The sequence below is a fragment of the Mauremys mutica genome, chromosome 11, assembly GCF_020497125.1.
Source record: "Mauremys mutica isolate MM-2020 ecotype Southern chromosome 11, ASM2049712v1, whole genome shotgun sequence".
NCBI classification, from domain to species: Eukaryota; Metazoa; Chordata; order Testudines; family Geoemydidae; genus Mauremys; species Mauremys mutica.
In genome coordinates this window covers 61,591,929-61,608,325 of record NC_059082.1, presented here as the reverse complement: position 1 = coordinate 61,608,325, position 16,397 = coordinate 61,591,929, and the positions used below count along the sequence as shown (strand labels likewise).

Genomic DNA, 16,397 nt, shown 5'->3' with positions numbered 1-16,397 from the left:
CATGGAAGGGGTTTTGGGTGCAGGTGGTAAAGCTTGATGGGGTGTAGGGAGGGTCAGATACATGGGGGTTGGGTGGACAGCGGAAGCAGCTCCCAATACACTGACTGCCTTCTCCCACTTCCTGGCCCCATCACTCCTCAGCCATAGGGCGAGGGGTCACTGTACAGGGAGCTGCTCCCCCATCCACACAACTCCCATGCATCTGGACCCCACCCCCTCTAACCCCCTATACCAAAAACCCCCATCAAGCCTCATTCTTTGACATATCCAGAACTCCCATCTCCCCAAATGAAGCCTCCCCCTGCATCGGGAGCCCCCACACCCATAACACCCATATCCCCACCCCACTGACCCCCTCCCACACCCCAAGCAGCCCCATTCCCCCCCCCCCACTGAGCCCTAACCACCTGGACTCCCCTGCAGAGTCCTATTCCCCCTGCACCCAGAACTCCCCAACAAGCCCTTGTGCATCCAGACCCACCCTGCACCCGGACCCACCACCAAGCTGCTTGCACTCAGATTGCGCAATACAGGTACTCTAGTGATTTCTGCACCAAAAAAATTAAAATTTTTAAAATTCTACATAATTTTATATGGCAAAACAACAGTAACAATATAAATCACACCAATTTCAACTATTTTGGTAATTTATTTCAAAATACTAGTCAGCAAATAATTGAAAATGGTGTGATTATATTGTGTTATTTTGACAAATAAAATATGCAGAATTTTAAAAAATAGTGTGCAGAATTTTTTTTTTCTGCATAGAATTCCCTTTTAATGATTAAAAGATATTACTACTTGCTCCTAAAGCAATGTAACTTTATTTTTTGCCTAGCGGTTATTAAGTCTGTCTGCATAAATCCTAAAGAATTGTACCTAGCAGGCATCCGAAAGAATTCAGGCACCTACATGATGTAGCCACCACCAGAATCAGACTGCCGCCCTCATCTCCAGTTGCCCTGTAACTTATGAATATGAATAGTGACCCAATTATTGGCATGTTTACTATACGAGAATGTTGGTTTTGTTTAATTGAAGCTGTAAGGGGGGAAAAAAAACGGGACCAAAAGAATGGTTCAAGCTAAGCCACAAATACTTGAAGGTTAAGAGACAATGCCAAGAGGCCCACACACAGAGATCAAAAAGGGACTCTCAAAAGGAGGGGGAGTTATGCGGAACCAGAGAGACCAAACTAAACATTCTGTATCTTCTTATCTTGGTTGTGGCTTTGCTCTTGAAATTCTTTAAGTTTATAACGAAGTCTGTAGTGTGATAGTACTGCACTCAAATTATTTCCTCAACTGAAGATGCCAGCAGCCTATTATTTATTTCCATGCACACCCCTTTCCTCCACCTGGTCCTGCTTCCATCTCTCTAACTCAAGTTTTAATTTATTCAGTCTCATAGGACAGTTGAAACTCATTTTGTAATTTACTTCTGGGCTGGGCCAGCCCATCATTTTATAGTTTAAGGAGTCTGCTCATTTGTGTTCACATCAAAATTTTTAGATGACCCAAAGAATGGAAAAGGTTTAGGATATTTTGAGTAGCGAAGTCATGACACTTGAGATGCTGGGATTGTTTTACTCTGAAAGGTTGAAGAAGTGAGAGATGAGTGTATAAAGTATCCATTGTGAATAAAAAAAAAGTTATTTTTTTTAAAAAGGTAAAAGATGAAAGCACTTAACAGTCAGCAATAAAAAGCAAGTAACCATCAATTTAGATTTATAAGTATTAGAATATGGATCTTTGTTAAATTAAAGCTACCTAGGAGAAATGTTGTAAACTGATCCCTAGTAAGGGCTGGGGAAAAAGAAACCAGCTCCTAGGGTTTGGGAGCCACACCAAGACATTATGGCTAAATAAAAGTTCAAAGACTAAATTCTGTACCTGAATCAATTTCTCTAAAGCTAATACATCACGCTTTCAGACAGTCAGAACCATTTCTCTGACGTATACCCCGAACCACATTATCTTAATGAGAACTCCTAGAAATAAAAATGGCAGCTGTGCAGTACTAGTAATGGCTTCTCTAAAAGTGTGACAGCTTTTCCTATAAGGAATATTCTCCTATGAGCACGGCTTGAAAGATGACTTCACTAGTAGTGCAGAGCAATGAAAAGCTGACCATGTTTGATTGATCCACTCAAGAAGAAATGCAATCACTTGGCCTATTCCTGACCAGTCAGGATACTAAACATACCAGTGAAATTGGGAAACTGACTAAGCAAAGTGGAAAGGCATTACTAAAAAGGAACAGATAAGAGGGAGCGTAGGCCAATCAAGAGCTCCCTCTTCCTAGGAAAAAGGCAAAGGGACAGTAGGGGTAAGACAACTGGCTCCCCAGAAGCACAGAGAGGAGAAAACAAAACTGTTTTCCAGTGACTGGTGAAATCTAGGTTTCAGAGACATCAAAAACTAAACATGAAAGATGCCATCCACTCTTCCACCAATGGGTAGGATCAATGCTTTTATAAAAAGACTGTTTCCTTTCCAGAAGGAAGTATGGCTTTTCAATAACATGTTCCAGAAACTGGTTCTGAAGATACAGACAGCACCTCATCATCAGTACTGGCACTGATCAGTAGATGAACGGTACATTTGTTTTTTTTAAGTCCTTTTTCTTCAACATGAAATCATTTTGCTGAAAGAGGGTGGCTACAAGTGCATCCTAAACTCACTTTAGGAGACTACTGCTGCACAAGATACCAATTTCAAAAAAGGGTTTGCTCCTTAATGCAGAAAAACTTTTACCTGCACTTAGAATTTAACAATTGCACCACTTCTTAACAATTAACTAACATGTTAGTAACACAACTGCTCCAGAGCAAGTGCCTTTACTCAAGGATGCTAGCTACACTTCCTCTCTGGTTATGCTGTAGTGAAGGGACCCCCAAAATAAACCCCAAAGCTGAACAGAAAGGTATGCTCCTCATTAAGGATTCCCACCCATCTTTTAAAAAGAAATATTGAAAAAGATTACTGTTACCATGCAGAGCTATGGCTTCACGGAAGGGCTGCAAATCAGTCTCTACAGATGAGCTAGTTTCTGTTGAAGTAGCTCGGTTAGGGGATACTACAGTCAGTCTTGGGGGAGCTCTAGAGTTTCGTGGAGGAGGAACTTTTCCACATAGGAAGCTGATCAAATCTTCTCTACGAATAGTTCTTCTGCGTTTTTTAACCCAAGCTAACACATCCTTATTGCGACGCTGATAGCCAATTTGAATTCCTACATCAAAGCTTCGTTGATGGGCATCCACGCTTTCTGAAAAAAAGAAGACAAAGAATGTTCTTAAGTGTTGCATCTGAAGCAGAATAATTAGTCTGAAGCTTGTTCATTCATAAGGGTTACCATGTGTCTGATTTGACGAGAATGAGACTGCAAGAGACCACAGCCCACCCCAGTTCCCTCCTCATGTTGGGGTTCAGAGTAACACTTCTCTAACATCTTCAAGAGATACAATCAGGACAAACATTGGTATACACAAGCTTAAAAGTTGCCTTCACAGAAGATAGTTTATATCCTATACATATTAAACTGCTAAGCAGGGATGGTCTCTTTTCTATGTTTGCATAGGGCCCAACACTGCAGTTCCCAATCTCAAGTTGGTGTTTATGGTGCCATCAGAAGTATTTGCTATAAATAAGTGAGGACTGATTATACTCAAGTTTTGATGTAAAGAGTCAGAGTTGTGTTTAAATTGAACTAGTTTAAAACTAAAGCATTATCTATGGTATTTCAGTTAAATCAGTACTTAACAGTGGAACCTTTGAAGAGATTATCAAATCTAAAGTCAATTTAAACAAATTTAAGAGTAATTTCTGGTATTACACTTGAGCAAGTCCCCCTAATGAGTTTTGGCTTTTTATGCTCCCTTTTAAAGTTATTCTCTTCCACTGTGTGCAAGAATATCCACACAAACTAGAGAACAAGCTAAACACCAAGTGCTATCTCACAAAACCTTTTGTCCTTCTGCTCTAGGTAAACAATTTTCAGAGGTGTGATTTCTTTAGAAAGCATCCCTTGAATTCAAGGCAGCCATGTACTAGTACTGTAGCAATGTTCCAAGTTTCATTTTTTGCAAATTGTCTCATGTGGGACATCTTGAATGCAATAATACATGAATTATTCCCTGAATTTCATAATCCATTAAGGTATATTTTGTAAAAGCCTTTCACACCTTCTACTTGCAAAGCCCAGTACAAGTTTAGTGCACAAAATCTTAGGCTGGATCTCTCTCAGGTATTAGATCTCCTACAAAGTTGAATTTCATTCTGGATACTGAAATGAGTTGTCACCCTGTGCATTTCACTTTGTTATTTTCTAGTAGATCCTTTCAGATCATTTGATCCACTTTAAAGGCGTTTCTAACAACTCTGGCTAATTAGTGTAGGAACTACATCAGTATGTTACTGAAATCATAGTCACATTTTACGTAGGACATACAATGTTCTGTACTCGTGTTCATTCTACTGTTTCTGCCACAGCAGTTTCTTCTCAGTGCTTTGTCAACAGTGATTTCAGCACATGAACAAGACACCATGTTTGCTCTTGCTCCATAATGAAGACATGGAGCTTAATGTTGGAAAGTCCACTCCAATTTCCTTTACTTAATCTTTCAGAGAAAATACATTTAAGAACTTGGCAATGCTCCTTAAATGAGTGTTTCTGAAGCTCTGGTGTTTTTCCCCGATTGGGGAAACACTAATGAACAAAGAGTTCTATGCCTAAACCACGTCAATAGCTCCTTCACACTTGTTTATTCTAATAATACAGGTTTCTCACTGAAACAGCGTTATACATGATTTACCTGCAAACCAGCTTCCAAACTAGTTTTTACACATAATATGCAAAATTGCCATATTGTATTTGAGAATCATAGTCAGTAGAACAATCATTTAAGATTTGTTTACAAGGCACTATTACCCAATTTGTGTAAAAAAAACAAACCACACCACGCACCAAAATACTGGTGTTTATTCTGACCACAACAAGTAGGAATGCTTCAGCCACCAGAGTTTAAAAATTAGCAGCACTTCAAAACATATTTGGCAAATACCATGCCCCAAAGCTTTAACTAGGAGCAGTTTGGATGTGTTTAGTGTATAAAGTGTAGATATAAAACAATACACAATTTCACATCCTTTACGATAAAAATATTTGAAGTGGTAAGTCTATGAAAGATTCCTCCTCCATATTAATATTTTGATGTTCAAGTCTAATAGCTACTATTCAAATAGGATGCTCAATTCACACTGTTAAAAGGAACATCAAAAAGATTATAGTAAGAGAAACAAATAATTTCCTCTCAGTTTATCATGTGCATTTGACCGTATTTTGCCTGGTCAAAACCACATTATTTATGTTTATTTTATCACAGAGCTAAAGAAACATTTTTGGAGACTAGGAAAATATGAGATTACAAAAGCTGGTGGAAGGACTCTGATGCAGATCTACTTATGGAAGCTAATAAGAACTCTAAACTAGTTTTCCAATTGACAGTGTTCCTTTAATTGCTTGCCAGGATCACCTTCAACACTGAAAAGTAAGAGGACAGAACAGAGTCCACATAAAGCCATCAAGGTTAAGTGCCATCTACTCTATGAAAAGTGGTCTGTTGCTGAGATACATGAACAATGGGCTGACGATGGTCATATGGTGCTGAAGGCATTTGGCTGCTAGTATAGATGGGACATGCCTTGCCTTCATTAGGAAAAAAAGCTGTTTTAATATATTAATATAGTAGACGACCAGGTAATTGTAGTTTTAACACACAGCTGATCTAGGTCAATCCTATACTCCCCTTAAGGTTCAGCTCCACCAGCTAAGACAACAAATAACTAAACTTGTGTTAAAACTAAAACTGACTTGTCTAACCTAACACCTAATATTCTAATGAACATATCCCTTTTTCCTAGTGAAGTCATGGCCAACAAGATTTCTAGACATCACATTCCAACAGGTCTCTAGCACACTTTCTGGAATGGTACTGAAAAGTTGTGTCCCCTCTGAACAAGCAGCCAAACCATTTTCAGGGCAAACCAAGTAGGCTCTGGAGGACAGTTAGTGAGCAACAGCCCATTTTCTTTGTTTAGACAGACATTTTGTCAGTAGATCTAAAAAACTTAAAATATTCTTCATGCCCAGTGCTGCAACTGATTGGACAATATTGTATGAAGAGTGATTAAATGCTAAGGGCTGAATCAAGTTTAAAAGTGAAAACTATATGCAGATGAATTGAGGTGTGAAGGAGAACTGAATATACTTGAAAAACATTTTATTTTATTGTTTATTCAGATCTCATTAGGGCCAGATCTGTCAGGAAATTTAAAAAAAAAAAGCCAATAGTCCGTTACCAAGTAAAAAATGGCTTTAAGTATATTTAACAGATGTTCCTGATGTAGGCAGTTTGAGATGCTTGATTCATCGTACAATATTCCTTTGATGACTTTTTTGCAGTTTCATATGAAGCACACTGCCTCCCACACCTTTGATAGTAACCACAATGAACCAAGTTTTAAAGAGCAACAATGTTTAGAACTTTTTAGTACTACATCTGTGTTTAACATTCTACGCTGCTAGCTCTCCTTGTGCATAGCTTTATTCAGAGGGATTCTGTCCCCTTGAAATGTAGGCAATTTAAAGTAGTCCATTAAAGAGACAGTAGTTTTAAATACCTGAAACATGTTGCCCATGCGTATCATTTTACAAACCTTCTTTGATTTCCCCCCCCTCTGTCTCAGACACAGTCATGGTCTACACTTTCTAAATTATGAAAAATTCACATCCCTGAGCACCGCAGTTAAGCCAACCTCATTCCCCACATAGAGCAGCTAGGTAGATGGAAGAAGGGAGTCTGATTACCAATGTTGATGGAAACACCCCTTCCATCAAAGTAAACATCTATGCTATGGCACTACAGAACCCATAGTGTAAACATGGCTGCAGCAAATAAGACTTTATAGAGGAAACAGTAAAACTGACTTTTGACAAAGTCTGTGAAATACACAAGACTAAAAATATTCATAGTAATTTCCACTGCTACTTGGAAGAAAAACAGGTGAACGTTCTCAAAAAGATGCGTAATTTAATGACTATCAATTTAAATGATCTTATTCATGTAAGAGATCATTTTAATTTCATGATAATGTATTTTCAAGTTATTCTGTTACATAATCATGGCTGAACAATGCCATGAATTTATTTTTTCTTGCAAAACTTTAAATCAAATTATTTAACTGAATCCAATCCTTCCTAAAAAGGGGAGGTGCTCTGAAGAGTCACAAATCAATAAGATTCCAGTTTATTAAAGTTTGCATATAGGCAGTAGATATTCTAGCCAGATTATAGCTTTGATTTACACAACAGCTCCTATTTATCCCATAGTGATAGATGAGCAAGTGGAAGCTCTGTTGTAGTTTGACTGTCATCAAGGAAATATGGCTGATTAACACTTAGTAGCTGTCAAGTCAAAGCCTAGGACTAGTGTTTCTGGCTATTCCTTCAAGCCCACATTCCATTTGGAGGACTACATAAAAGTCGAGATTACAATGTCTATTTCACTAACTCTTCATGGATGGTCTACTGTAGATACAAACAGATGTACTGTTTATGCATTTTTACAAAGGAGAAGCAAGTCTCCAATGTAATGGTTATACACCTACTGTTTTCTCCCCATTTATTACTGCATGGTGAGAAGCCTGACCTGTTATCAGAAATACTACACTGCTAAACTCAGTTCAGTCATTTAAAACAAATCCATGCACTGACAAATCAGCCAAGTGCTAACAATCAAAGATAAAGCATGCATATATGTGGTTCCATTTAGAATTCTAGACATGAAGAAAAATAGATATGCAGCTAAACAAAATCGTACAAAAAAAATAAACTCAAGCAAAAGAGTAGTTTATTTTAGGGTTCTCCTTTTTTTAAAAGCTCTGCTTTCGACTCATCACCATTAGCAAACAGACAATGGTAGTGAGAGCCACAATGCCACAGTTTGCATTGTTCAGAGGGCTCATTTGGGAAAGTCACTGAATATTTCTGTTCCTATCAGGATCATTCTGCAACAGTGACCTATAAGTACCTTTTCCAATCAGAGGCTACAGATAGATAGTTAAACTCAGCATATCTTTGTAGAAAATCTAAGTGTCATCAAATTGCTAAATATGACTTTACATTTTTGTGCATCATAGGTGCATTTTGTGCATCATAAGTGTCCAGGAGGTTCTGTTTGTATATTACAAGATTAGTGAAAGTTAACTTTCTCCATTTCCTTTGGACACCTCAAGTAGTCACTAAAAGACATTGCATGAATTTAACGGATACAGGTAAGAGATCTAATAAAGAATGAGCATCACTGTCCTACAACCAAATTTCAACACTGGCTGACATTAAACCTTATAAGGTATGCTTACTAAAAAATAACCCTCTCAAGTTTGCATCTGGAGCATGAAGTCTGCCTTTCAAACAACTTATTTTAAAACTGTAAGTGACACAAAGGTATCACTGTCAAATTCTATGCTATGGCCTGTACTCCTCTCCTGAGCTTATCAGAATGACAAGCACATGTTAAGAGCTTCATTATGCAAGAGCCTAGGAATGGAACAACTTAAGTTAGTCACTCACATGAGCCAACATGGAAGAAAGTTAGCTGCTGCCAAACTACACTGGCCAAGGAAAGGTTGCAAGCTTCAGGCAGCAGCTTGGATTTTACAAGTAAGGCCGGCATTTGGGAGGAGGGTAGGGACAGCGCCCGGGCCGGCCCTTACCTTTGTAGAGGTTGGTGACGGCGGTGGCGGCATTCTGGAAGGGGACCCAGAGGGAGAGCCCTGGCTGCTGGCACACCCGGTCTGCAGGAATGGAAGGACACACACGCTGTTTATTTTGGAGACTAACTCCGAACGGCCATGTTAGATTTCGCCATTTTGTTCAGCCTCCCGGAGGCAGCCCGGGACCGGGGTGTGGCTGGGCCGACCGCGCCTGCTACCCGGAACCGGGATAGGCGATGGTGGCCCAGGACCGCCGGCGCAGCGTCCTGTCCTGCTCTGCCCCCTCCCCTCAGAACCCAAAGCACAATGGGGCCGGCCCCGCGCTCGCCATTTTGTCGGTGCCTCTTCCCTGGGCTAGATGGCAGGAGCCGCCTTCGGGAGGGCTCGGTCCCCGGCTCTCCTCCCCTCGGCTGCTCTGCGGGTCACCAGGGGCTCCCTCTCACCCCACCCCCCTCCGGGGTGGGTCTCGGCGGCGGGACCCAGCCCCTCGCTCCCCCCGGCGGTCGCTGAGCGCTGCCGGGAGTCTGCTCCTCCCCTCACGCCAAAGGGCCCCCTCGCCGCCATCCCGGGGCCGATCCCTTCCGCCCCCCCCCTCCACCCCCGCCATTTTGGGCGATCTCTGGGGAGGGGCCGGGGCTCCAGACACGGCTGGAGGCAGGAACCGCGGAGGGGGGCGAGGGCGGCAGGTTTCCTCGGGGTCGTCCCCTCGCCCAGGGGGGGCTGGAAAGGTGATTTCCAGGGTAGCGGCGGAGGCGGCGGCTCCACCTCACGCCATTTTGTTTTCCCGTCCGCCTCTAAGGATGGGTGCGGAGCCCCCGCTCCTCACAGTGCCCGGGGAGCCCCCACCGCCCCTATGTGGAGCCGCGTCCCCACCACACCCCCTCCGGCTTCCCCTGGGGCCTCCCCCAACCGTCCCCCCACCCCGCAGGGTTCCTCCCTCACGCCTCAGCCAGCTTCTCGGCGGAGCCTCCCCCTCGGCCTACCCCAGGCCGGCCGCCCCGCTGGCCTGCCCCGCTCACCCTTGTAGAGCTGCGCCACGGCGGTGGCCGAGTTCTGGAAAAGGTGCCACAGCTTCTGCTGTTTGTGCTCGGGCTGCGCGGCGGCCGCCGCCTCCTCCTGCAGCTCCGGGGCCAGCGCCTCCTCCTGCTCGGCCTCGGCCAGGCACTGCCGTTCCCACTTGCTGAACCAGTGCTCGGGCCCATGCTCCTGGATCTCGGCCTCGCCCTCCTCCTTCTTGTCCTCCATCCTCCGGCCGGCTCAGCTCCGCCGCCTCGCCCAGACCCCCGTCACACGGCAGCGCTCGCCTGCCCTCCCCGCCGGCGGAGGCCGGCCGGCCGGGCTGCTGCTGGGGCCGGGCCGCTCCTACCTAACCCCCATACTCTCGGCCTTCGCTTACCCTACCTCCAACCCCTCCGCCGGCTCCAACCACACTGAGCCGCAGACGCCGCCCCAATCCCAGTAAAACCCCAGGAAAGGCAGCGACCGAACCTGCTGTCAAAAAAAACCCGCCCCTCGCTCTCTCACTGGCAGGCTTGGCTCCACCTTTGCCGGTTTGAACGGCAAAGCCCACATCCATTGGATAACTGCGTGCCCATCACCAAGCCAGTGTCACAAAGGGGCGGGAAGAGGGACAAGATTGGTTACGACACCAAAAGCTGCGCAAGCGCAATAGGACTGCGTGCTGTGCGCAGGCGCAGTCGTTCTCTTCCACCGCCCTGAGAAACGCAATAAACCAGCCTTCCCCCTCCCCCTATCGTGATGTGCTGGGGTCTTGGTGGTGACTCCTCCCATTGTCTGGTAGTGAGGGAGGGACATATGCTGCTGAGGTCTGTGCTCTGGGGCCCCGTCCCCTGACACTTCCAAGCATGATTTTAATGAGGAGTTCTGAGGCTTCCCTGTGATTTTATATTTCATCATTGTGTGACTAAGTAAACAGTGCAAAGGGAGAGACAGCCACTGCCTCTGCTCCCACCTGCATAGGGCCCCCAGGAAGGGCCATCATGCCAATGAGTGCCTGTGCAGGACTGGGCACGCACACAAATATTGAGCTTTGGTGATGGGGTTGGCACACGAGTGTGCATGCACAAATATTGGTGCTCAAGTGAGGTTCTCTCAGATACTCGGGATCAAGCAGTGAGGCCTGCACGTGTGAGTGAAAGACCCCCAGTGAGTACTTAGGTGATGGGCTCTTCACATATGCATGTGCCCACAGGTCCAGCTGATCATATTTGTGCACAAATACACCAGATACTGTTAAAGTACAAATGCATGATTTTGTAGCAATAGAGAGACCCACGCATAATCATGTGTAATGTGTTTTTTGTGCATGTAGATGGCAGATGTTGAGACCTGTGAAAATTTTGCTCATCCAGTCAGCACTTACAAAACAAAGTAAGTCTTTCTTAATGTCTTTCTGCAGTTAACCAAAAAGGCTCACAAATGGTGCCATGGAGAAATATTCCCTGCACACAATAGTAATAAGACAGTTCCTTAAAACAGATAGCTCCTAAACTTTTCAAGGGAGAAGTTATGTCTTCATCTTCATAGTCTTTGTACATCACTTAGAACACTGGGGTCCCAATCCCTGATTGGATCACTGGGCACTACCACAGTATACATATTATATAACAATAACCATTTGACTGATGACCTTGCCAGCATAAATTAGTCTTGGTATTGAAAAATAATATTAAAATAAGTAAAGCATAATATATTTTATATATACAGAAACATTTCAAAAATCAAATGTGATTTTTCTCACAATATATAATTAAAATGTATATCTGTATGTATACATTGTTTTTATTATTTGAATAATAAATATTTATAAATAAATATTCTGGTAGCGGCTACAGATCGCAAATGAGACCGGGGACTTATTGTGGTAGCTATATACATAATAAGAGAGAGTCTTTGCTCAGAGCTTAAAATTAGACAAGACAAGATAAAGGGTGGGAAGGAAAACAGAGAAGGTTATTTGATCTAGGTCATTCAGCAGGTCAGTGGGCAATTTGGAAATAGAACTCAGTTGTTCTGGCTCCCAGTCCAGTGCCCTCTCCACTAGACCATGCTGCCACCCAAATAAAAAGATAAGTGTCTTTTGTCATGCTAATTAAAAGCAGGTTCTGCCTGCTTCTCCATGCAGTCACACCAAATTATTTTAAGGCCTGATTTTCAGACGTGCTGAGGGCTCAGCTCCTGTTAATTTAAACTGGAATTGTGGGGGCCCAGCACCTCAGAAAATCAGGTCCTTAGCGCACTATTATTTATTAATATTATTTTATTATTTTTATTATGTTAGTGCTCATAAGGTACTAGGCATTATCCAAACAAATAGCAAGACACTGGTCCCAATTCAGAAAAGTACTTGAGCACGTTCATAACTTTAAGCACACTTAGAAATTGTTGAAAATATATTCTATCTGTCCTTATTGGTTAAATACCTTGGCCAGACGTTAGTCACGTCTTGCCTTGACTACTGCATCCTTCTCCTCTCAATCCCCTTACAATCCATCCAAAATACTGCTGTGAAAATCATCTTCCGCTCTCACTACTCTGACCATATTACTGCCCCTAATTACTCTCTTTAGCCACCATGCGAGTTGGGCCATGATATGGCAAAATAATAATAGTTAATAATATATATATATATGTAGTTGGTTTTGCTCTGTGTGATACGCTTCAGTTTCCCCATGTGTAAAATGTGGCTAATAATACTTACCTCGCTTTTAAAGAGATTTGAGAGGTACTGATGAAATTCTGTGGCCTCTGTTATGCAGAAGGTCAGGCTAGATTAATATTTTCGCCCCTTCTGGTCTTAAAATCTGTGACTCTGTGAATCTCCTCTTTATGCTTTAGAAATCATTATGAGTGGGCAGTCAGCTGGGGAACACCAGTATAGTATCAGTTCACCACATACTGCAAGTATAAAATATGGAGTTGCATATATATTTATGCAATATATTTGTGTATATGTATATAGTTGTACCTTGTAACAGGACAGTCTGTCTTTTGAAGGGTAAGTCTGGATCCAGGCCACCCTGCTCTGAATTCTGGCCTGGAGAAGTAGGGAATTCTGCACATTTTAGTTCCAAGAGAGATGTCTGTTAATTGTAGGCTGGGCTGCAATGCTGGAAATGGACAGGTTATAAAAGGCAACCTTTCTCAGACCAGCGAGATTGATGAGTTTGAGAGCTAGTCTGTGGTTACCTAAAGAAACACCAATGCTGTGGTAAAACCTGGTGTGGGAGCTAGGTAAAGAGCCAGGGTGACTGTAAACTGTGAGGATCTCTCTAGGCAAAGGATGTAGGAGGGTTTTTGAGCTCATTGGAAGAGGTCAGGCTGGTAGTTGGATCTCCTGGTGTGGAGGTAATTGAGGTATGACCAGTGACAGGCATGAAAGGAAATGATCCTGGGAAACAGGGTAGCAGTGCAATCTGGGGTTGGGACACTTAGCTATCCTGTGGTTTAGGGTTGAGCTTAAGGAGGGCTGAGGGAGTCCTGGCCTTATTTATGCTCCCTTAGTTTGCTCTAGAAAAGGAGAACACTTACTTTGGCCAGAGGGTACCAATTTGCTAACAAACCCAAATAAACTGTCCAGCCAGAGGGGAAACTGAGGCAATGGCTGCATCCTAATTCCAGAGCAGGTGAGTTGCTGTTGCGTATGTTACATTCCCACGCTTTACAGTTGCAGTAATATATATAATTATTAGTGTGGTGCTGGCCATGACTCCATAATTAAGGTTGCATTGAAAAAAAATGTTAAACTAGGGATTTATTGGGCCGGATTCTCAGTTATTCCATTACAGCTCTCTATATCAACTTCATGCTTCTCATATTCTGGGCCAATGCAGGGCCCTGTCTAGCTTTTGATGTAAATTAGAACATCTTTGGGGCTGCTCTAACCTGTATTCTGTTTCCTGTGGGCCCTGGGAAGCAAAGAACAACAACCATTGTGCATTATGCTCTGGCCTCATCCCAGTCCATACCCTATGCTAGGAATAGGGCTGGTGTAGAGCCTGTCTACCAGCTGGAAATCCCCCAGCAGAGGGGATATTCTCATGGGATAATATCTGCCCATTTTAAAGTCTCTTTATGCTACCAGAGAGGCATAAATTGGCATTAGTGTAACTAAGAATAGGCCCATTGTCTTGAATGTATATGAAAATAAAATATTTCCTCCCCAAACACACTGCTTATTAGGTGAGTCCAGGCTGGGTTTTGGTGGATCTATACACAAACAAAGAGTTTTACACCAGTACTCCCTTAATATAATGGTCAGGGTACACATGCCAAGCAGGGTTTCACATCAGCTCTTGTCTTAATACAAAAACTATATATGTGCAGCTGGTTTCACAACCACTCTCTTGTTACCATAATGTCAATGCTGTACATGCACAGCTGGTTTTGGATAAACTCTTCCATACCACTATACTGGCACTATATATTTGCTGCTAGTTAAAACTCCCACACTAAACATCTGGGTAGTAAAATGTTCACAAATGTTGGAAATCATTTCCTCTATTGTGCATGATGCTTCAGTCCATACACACAAATAAGCATGAATAAGAATTGAAAATGTGTTATCGCTTTGATCCTGGTTCTTCATTTAATCCTCCTGCAAAAACGGGAATTCAGATACAAAAAAACTGCAGCAGATTCACCACCCCACCCAAGAGAGGGGAAATCAGGGAGCTGGTTGCAGCACCCTGATCCTAAGCTGCTTAGCCCTGGTAAAAGTTAGAGCTGTGGGTTATCTTATCCAACTGACATTGGGTCCCTCAGAGAGCTTGCAGCAGTGAAGAACCAGGCATAGTGATGCTCTGGGTGAGCAAAGTGGACTCGATGGCCTGGAAAATGCTGGCCTGTGTTTACATGGGATTAAAGTTAATGAACTCCATTCTTTAAAAAACAAACAAACAGAAAACCCTGAGTTAAGGTTCTTAAATTCTAAAAGTCACTTCCTCTCTCATTCAAAATTCAGTAAATATACTCGCACTTCATTAGAAACAGCAACTTGAACTCTGACCGTGTTTAAGAAGTTTGTATACCAATAAATGTGTTCTTTGTGTGTGGTTCAGTCCAATGGCTACTGAAGTTGGTGGAAAGATTCCTGTTGACTTACATCTGATCTGGATCAGGTCCATGGACAAGGTGTTGAATTTTAGTGAACATGTACTTGTAGTGTAGGAAACCTACCTACCGTTCTCAGCAGGTGCTCCTTTCTAGGGGGCTGCAAAATTTCTCTGAGAACCAAGGTTACCAAAACAATTGCATTCCTGAAATGCTGAACAGTATTAATATTGTGGCATTCCACAGCAAAAGTTATGTTATCTTGGGGGATTTCTTGCCCACTTTCCAAGAGAAGAAAAAATGTTATCTTGGGGGATTTCTTGCCCACTTTCCAGGAGAAGAAAAAATATAATGCTGTTCTTGTGATTGAATTGGCAGGATCTTCGGCTGAGCAGAGTGAACCCATTCTGCCCAGGAATAGTAGGGGCAGACAGAAAAGGACACTGGAAGACCTGGTCATTGGGATCAACAGAAGGAGCCAGGAGCAGTTTCCCTTTATGAGGGAAAGGGAAAAACAGGATACTGAGTAGGAGGAACAGGCTATGCAGCAGGAGGAACATTTTTTTCAAAGACAAGCAGTATTAGTTATCTGGTTCCGGTAGCAGTACGCACAGAGCTTGCCCAAAGGGACTGGGAGTATGCCCTGTTGCAATCCCTGGTACAAGTGATAGAGGAACAGAATCGGGTTCTGCCTGCACAATAGCTGCTCCCATAACTGGGAACTGGCACCTTCTTCTCCAGCTACTCCTCCTCCTACTGCATCTACAGCCCACCAAGACACTGAAACAGAGGACCCACCCCATCCACCACGACAGTCCCAGTCTCTTCAGCACCTTGGCATCATTAACCTTTCTTGTGTGTCCAGTGTTAGTGTTCATAAATCTGACTTTGTGGTCCACTATGCCTTGAAGAATGAGTGAAGAGTAACCTTTTTGATTGATGCACTCACTTGTGCCTTTTGGTGGGCAAAATAGAGGGATGTAGGTGCCATCGATGCCCCCCCACACACACACAGAGTTTGGAAACCCCATTCTCTGGAACCCAGTGATAATTTTTGGTACTTTGGTGATGGAGACTACCCAAGCATAGATGAGTGTTGAAACTTGCACCAGCCTCAACAGTGGACTTCCTCACTCTGAAGTGGTTTGCAACTGACCGGTAGCTGTCTGATATTGCCAGCTCCCAGAGGGCAATAGCCACCCGCTTCTGTGCTGGTATGGGTCTTCAGAAATGAGTACTCTGCTGCAGTAGGATTGAGACCAGCTCCTCACAGAGCTCTATGAAGGTCTGCTTTCTCATTCTGAAGTTCTGCAGCCACTGGTCCTCCTGCCAGCTTTCCAAGATGATATGATCCCACCACACTGTGCTGGTTCTCCTGGTCCAGAAGTGATGGTCCACCCATGGACATACAGTCACAGCACAAGCAGTGTCCTGTGTCTTGGAGTAACAGTGGATCAGTCACCGTCTCGGTCATCCGTTTTCAGCTTTTGAGAAGGGTCCAAATTCATTCACCTAAGATTCTTGCTGGTTGTATCTCACACACACACACAC

The 16,397-nt window shown here is 43.2% G+C and overlaps 1 protein-coding gene and 1 long non-coding RNA gene across 3 annotated transcripts in view; one reads left to right on the top strand and one right to left on the bottom strand.

Moving 5' to 3' along the window:
* C11H16orf72 (chromosome 11 C16orf72 homolog) overlaps positions 1-10,368 on the bottom strand; it is a 26,777-nt gene extending 16,409 nt beyond the window's left edge. Inside the window, exons 1-3 of one of the 2 annotated variants that reach the window (XM_044979626.1) lie at positions 9,794-10,368; positions 8,775-8,855; positions 2,992-3,267 (exon numbers count right to left, since the gene is read on the bottom strand). In XM_044979626.1, the coding sequence (XP_044835561.1) occupies positions 2,992-3,267; positions 8,775-8,855; positions 9,794-10,019 (583 nt within the window). In that variant the 5' untranslated portion in view covers positions 10,020-10,368. The remainder of the gene's footprint in view (positions 1-2,991; positions 3,268-8,774; positions 8,856-9,793) is intronic. The other variant, XM_044979625.1, reaches the window with a different exon arrangement.
* On the top strand, positions 10,338-16,397 carry LOC123343971. The gene is made up of 3 exons (XR_006572422.1): positions 10,338-10,600; positions 11,107-11,165; positions 15,225-16,397. It is a non-coding gene; the product is annotated as an uncharacterized LOC123343971 (long non-coding RNA).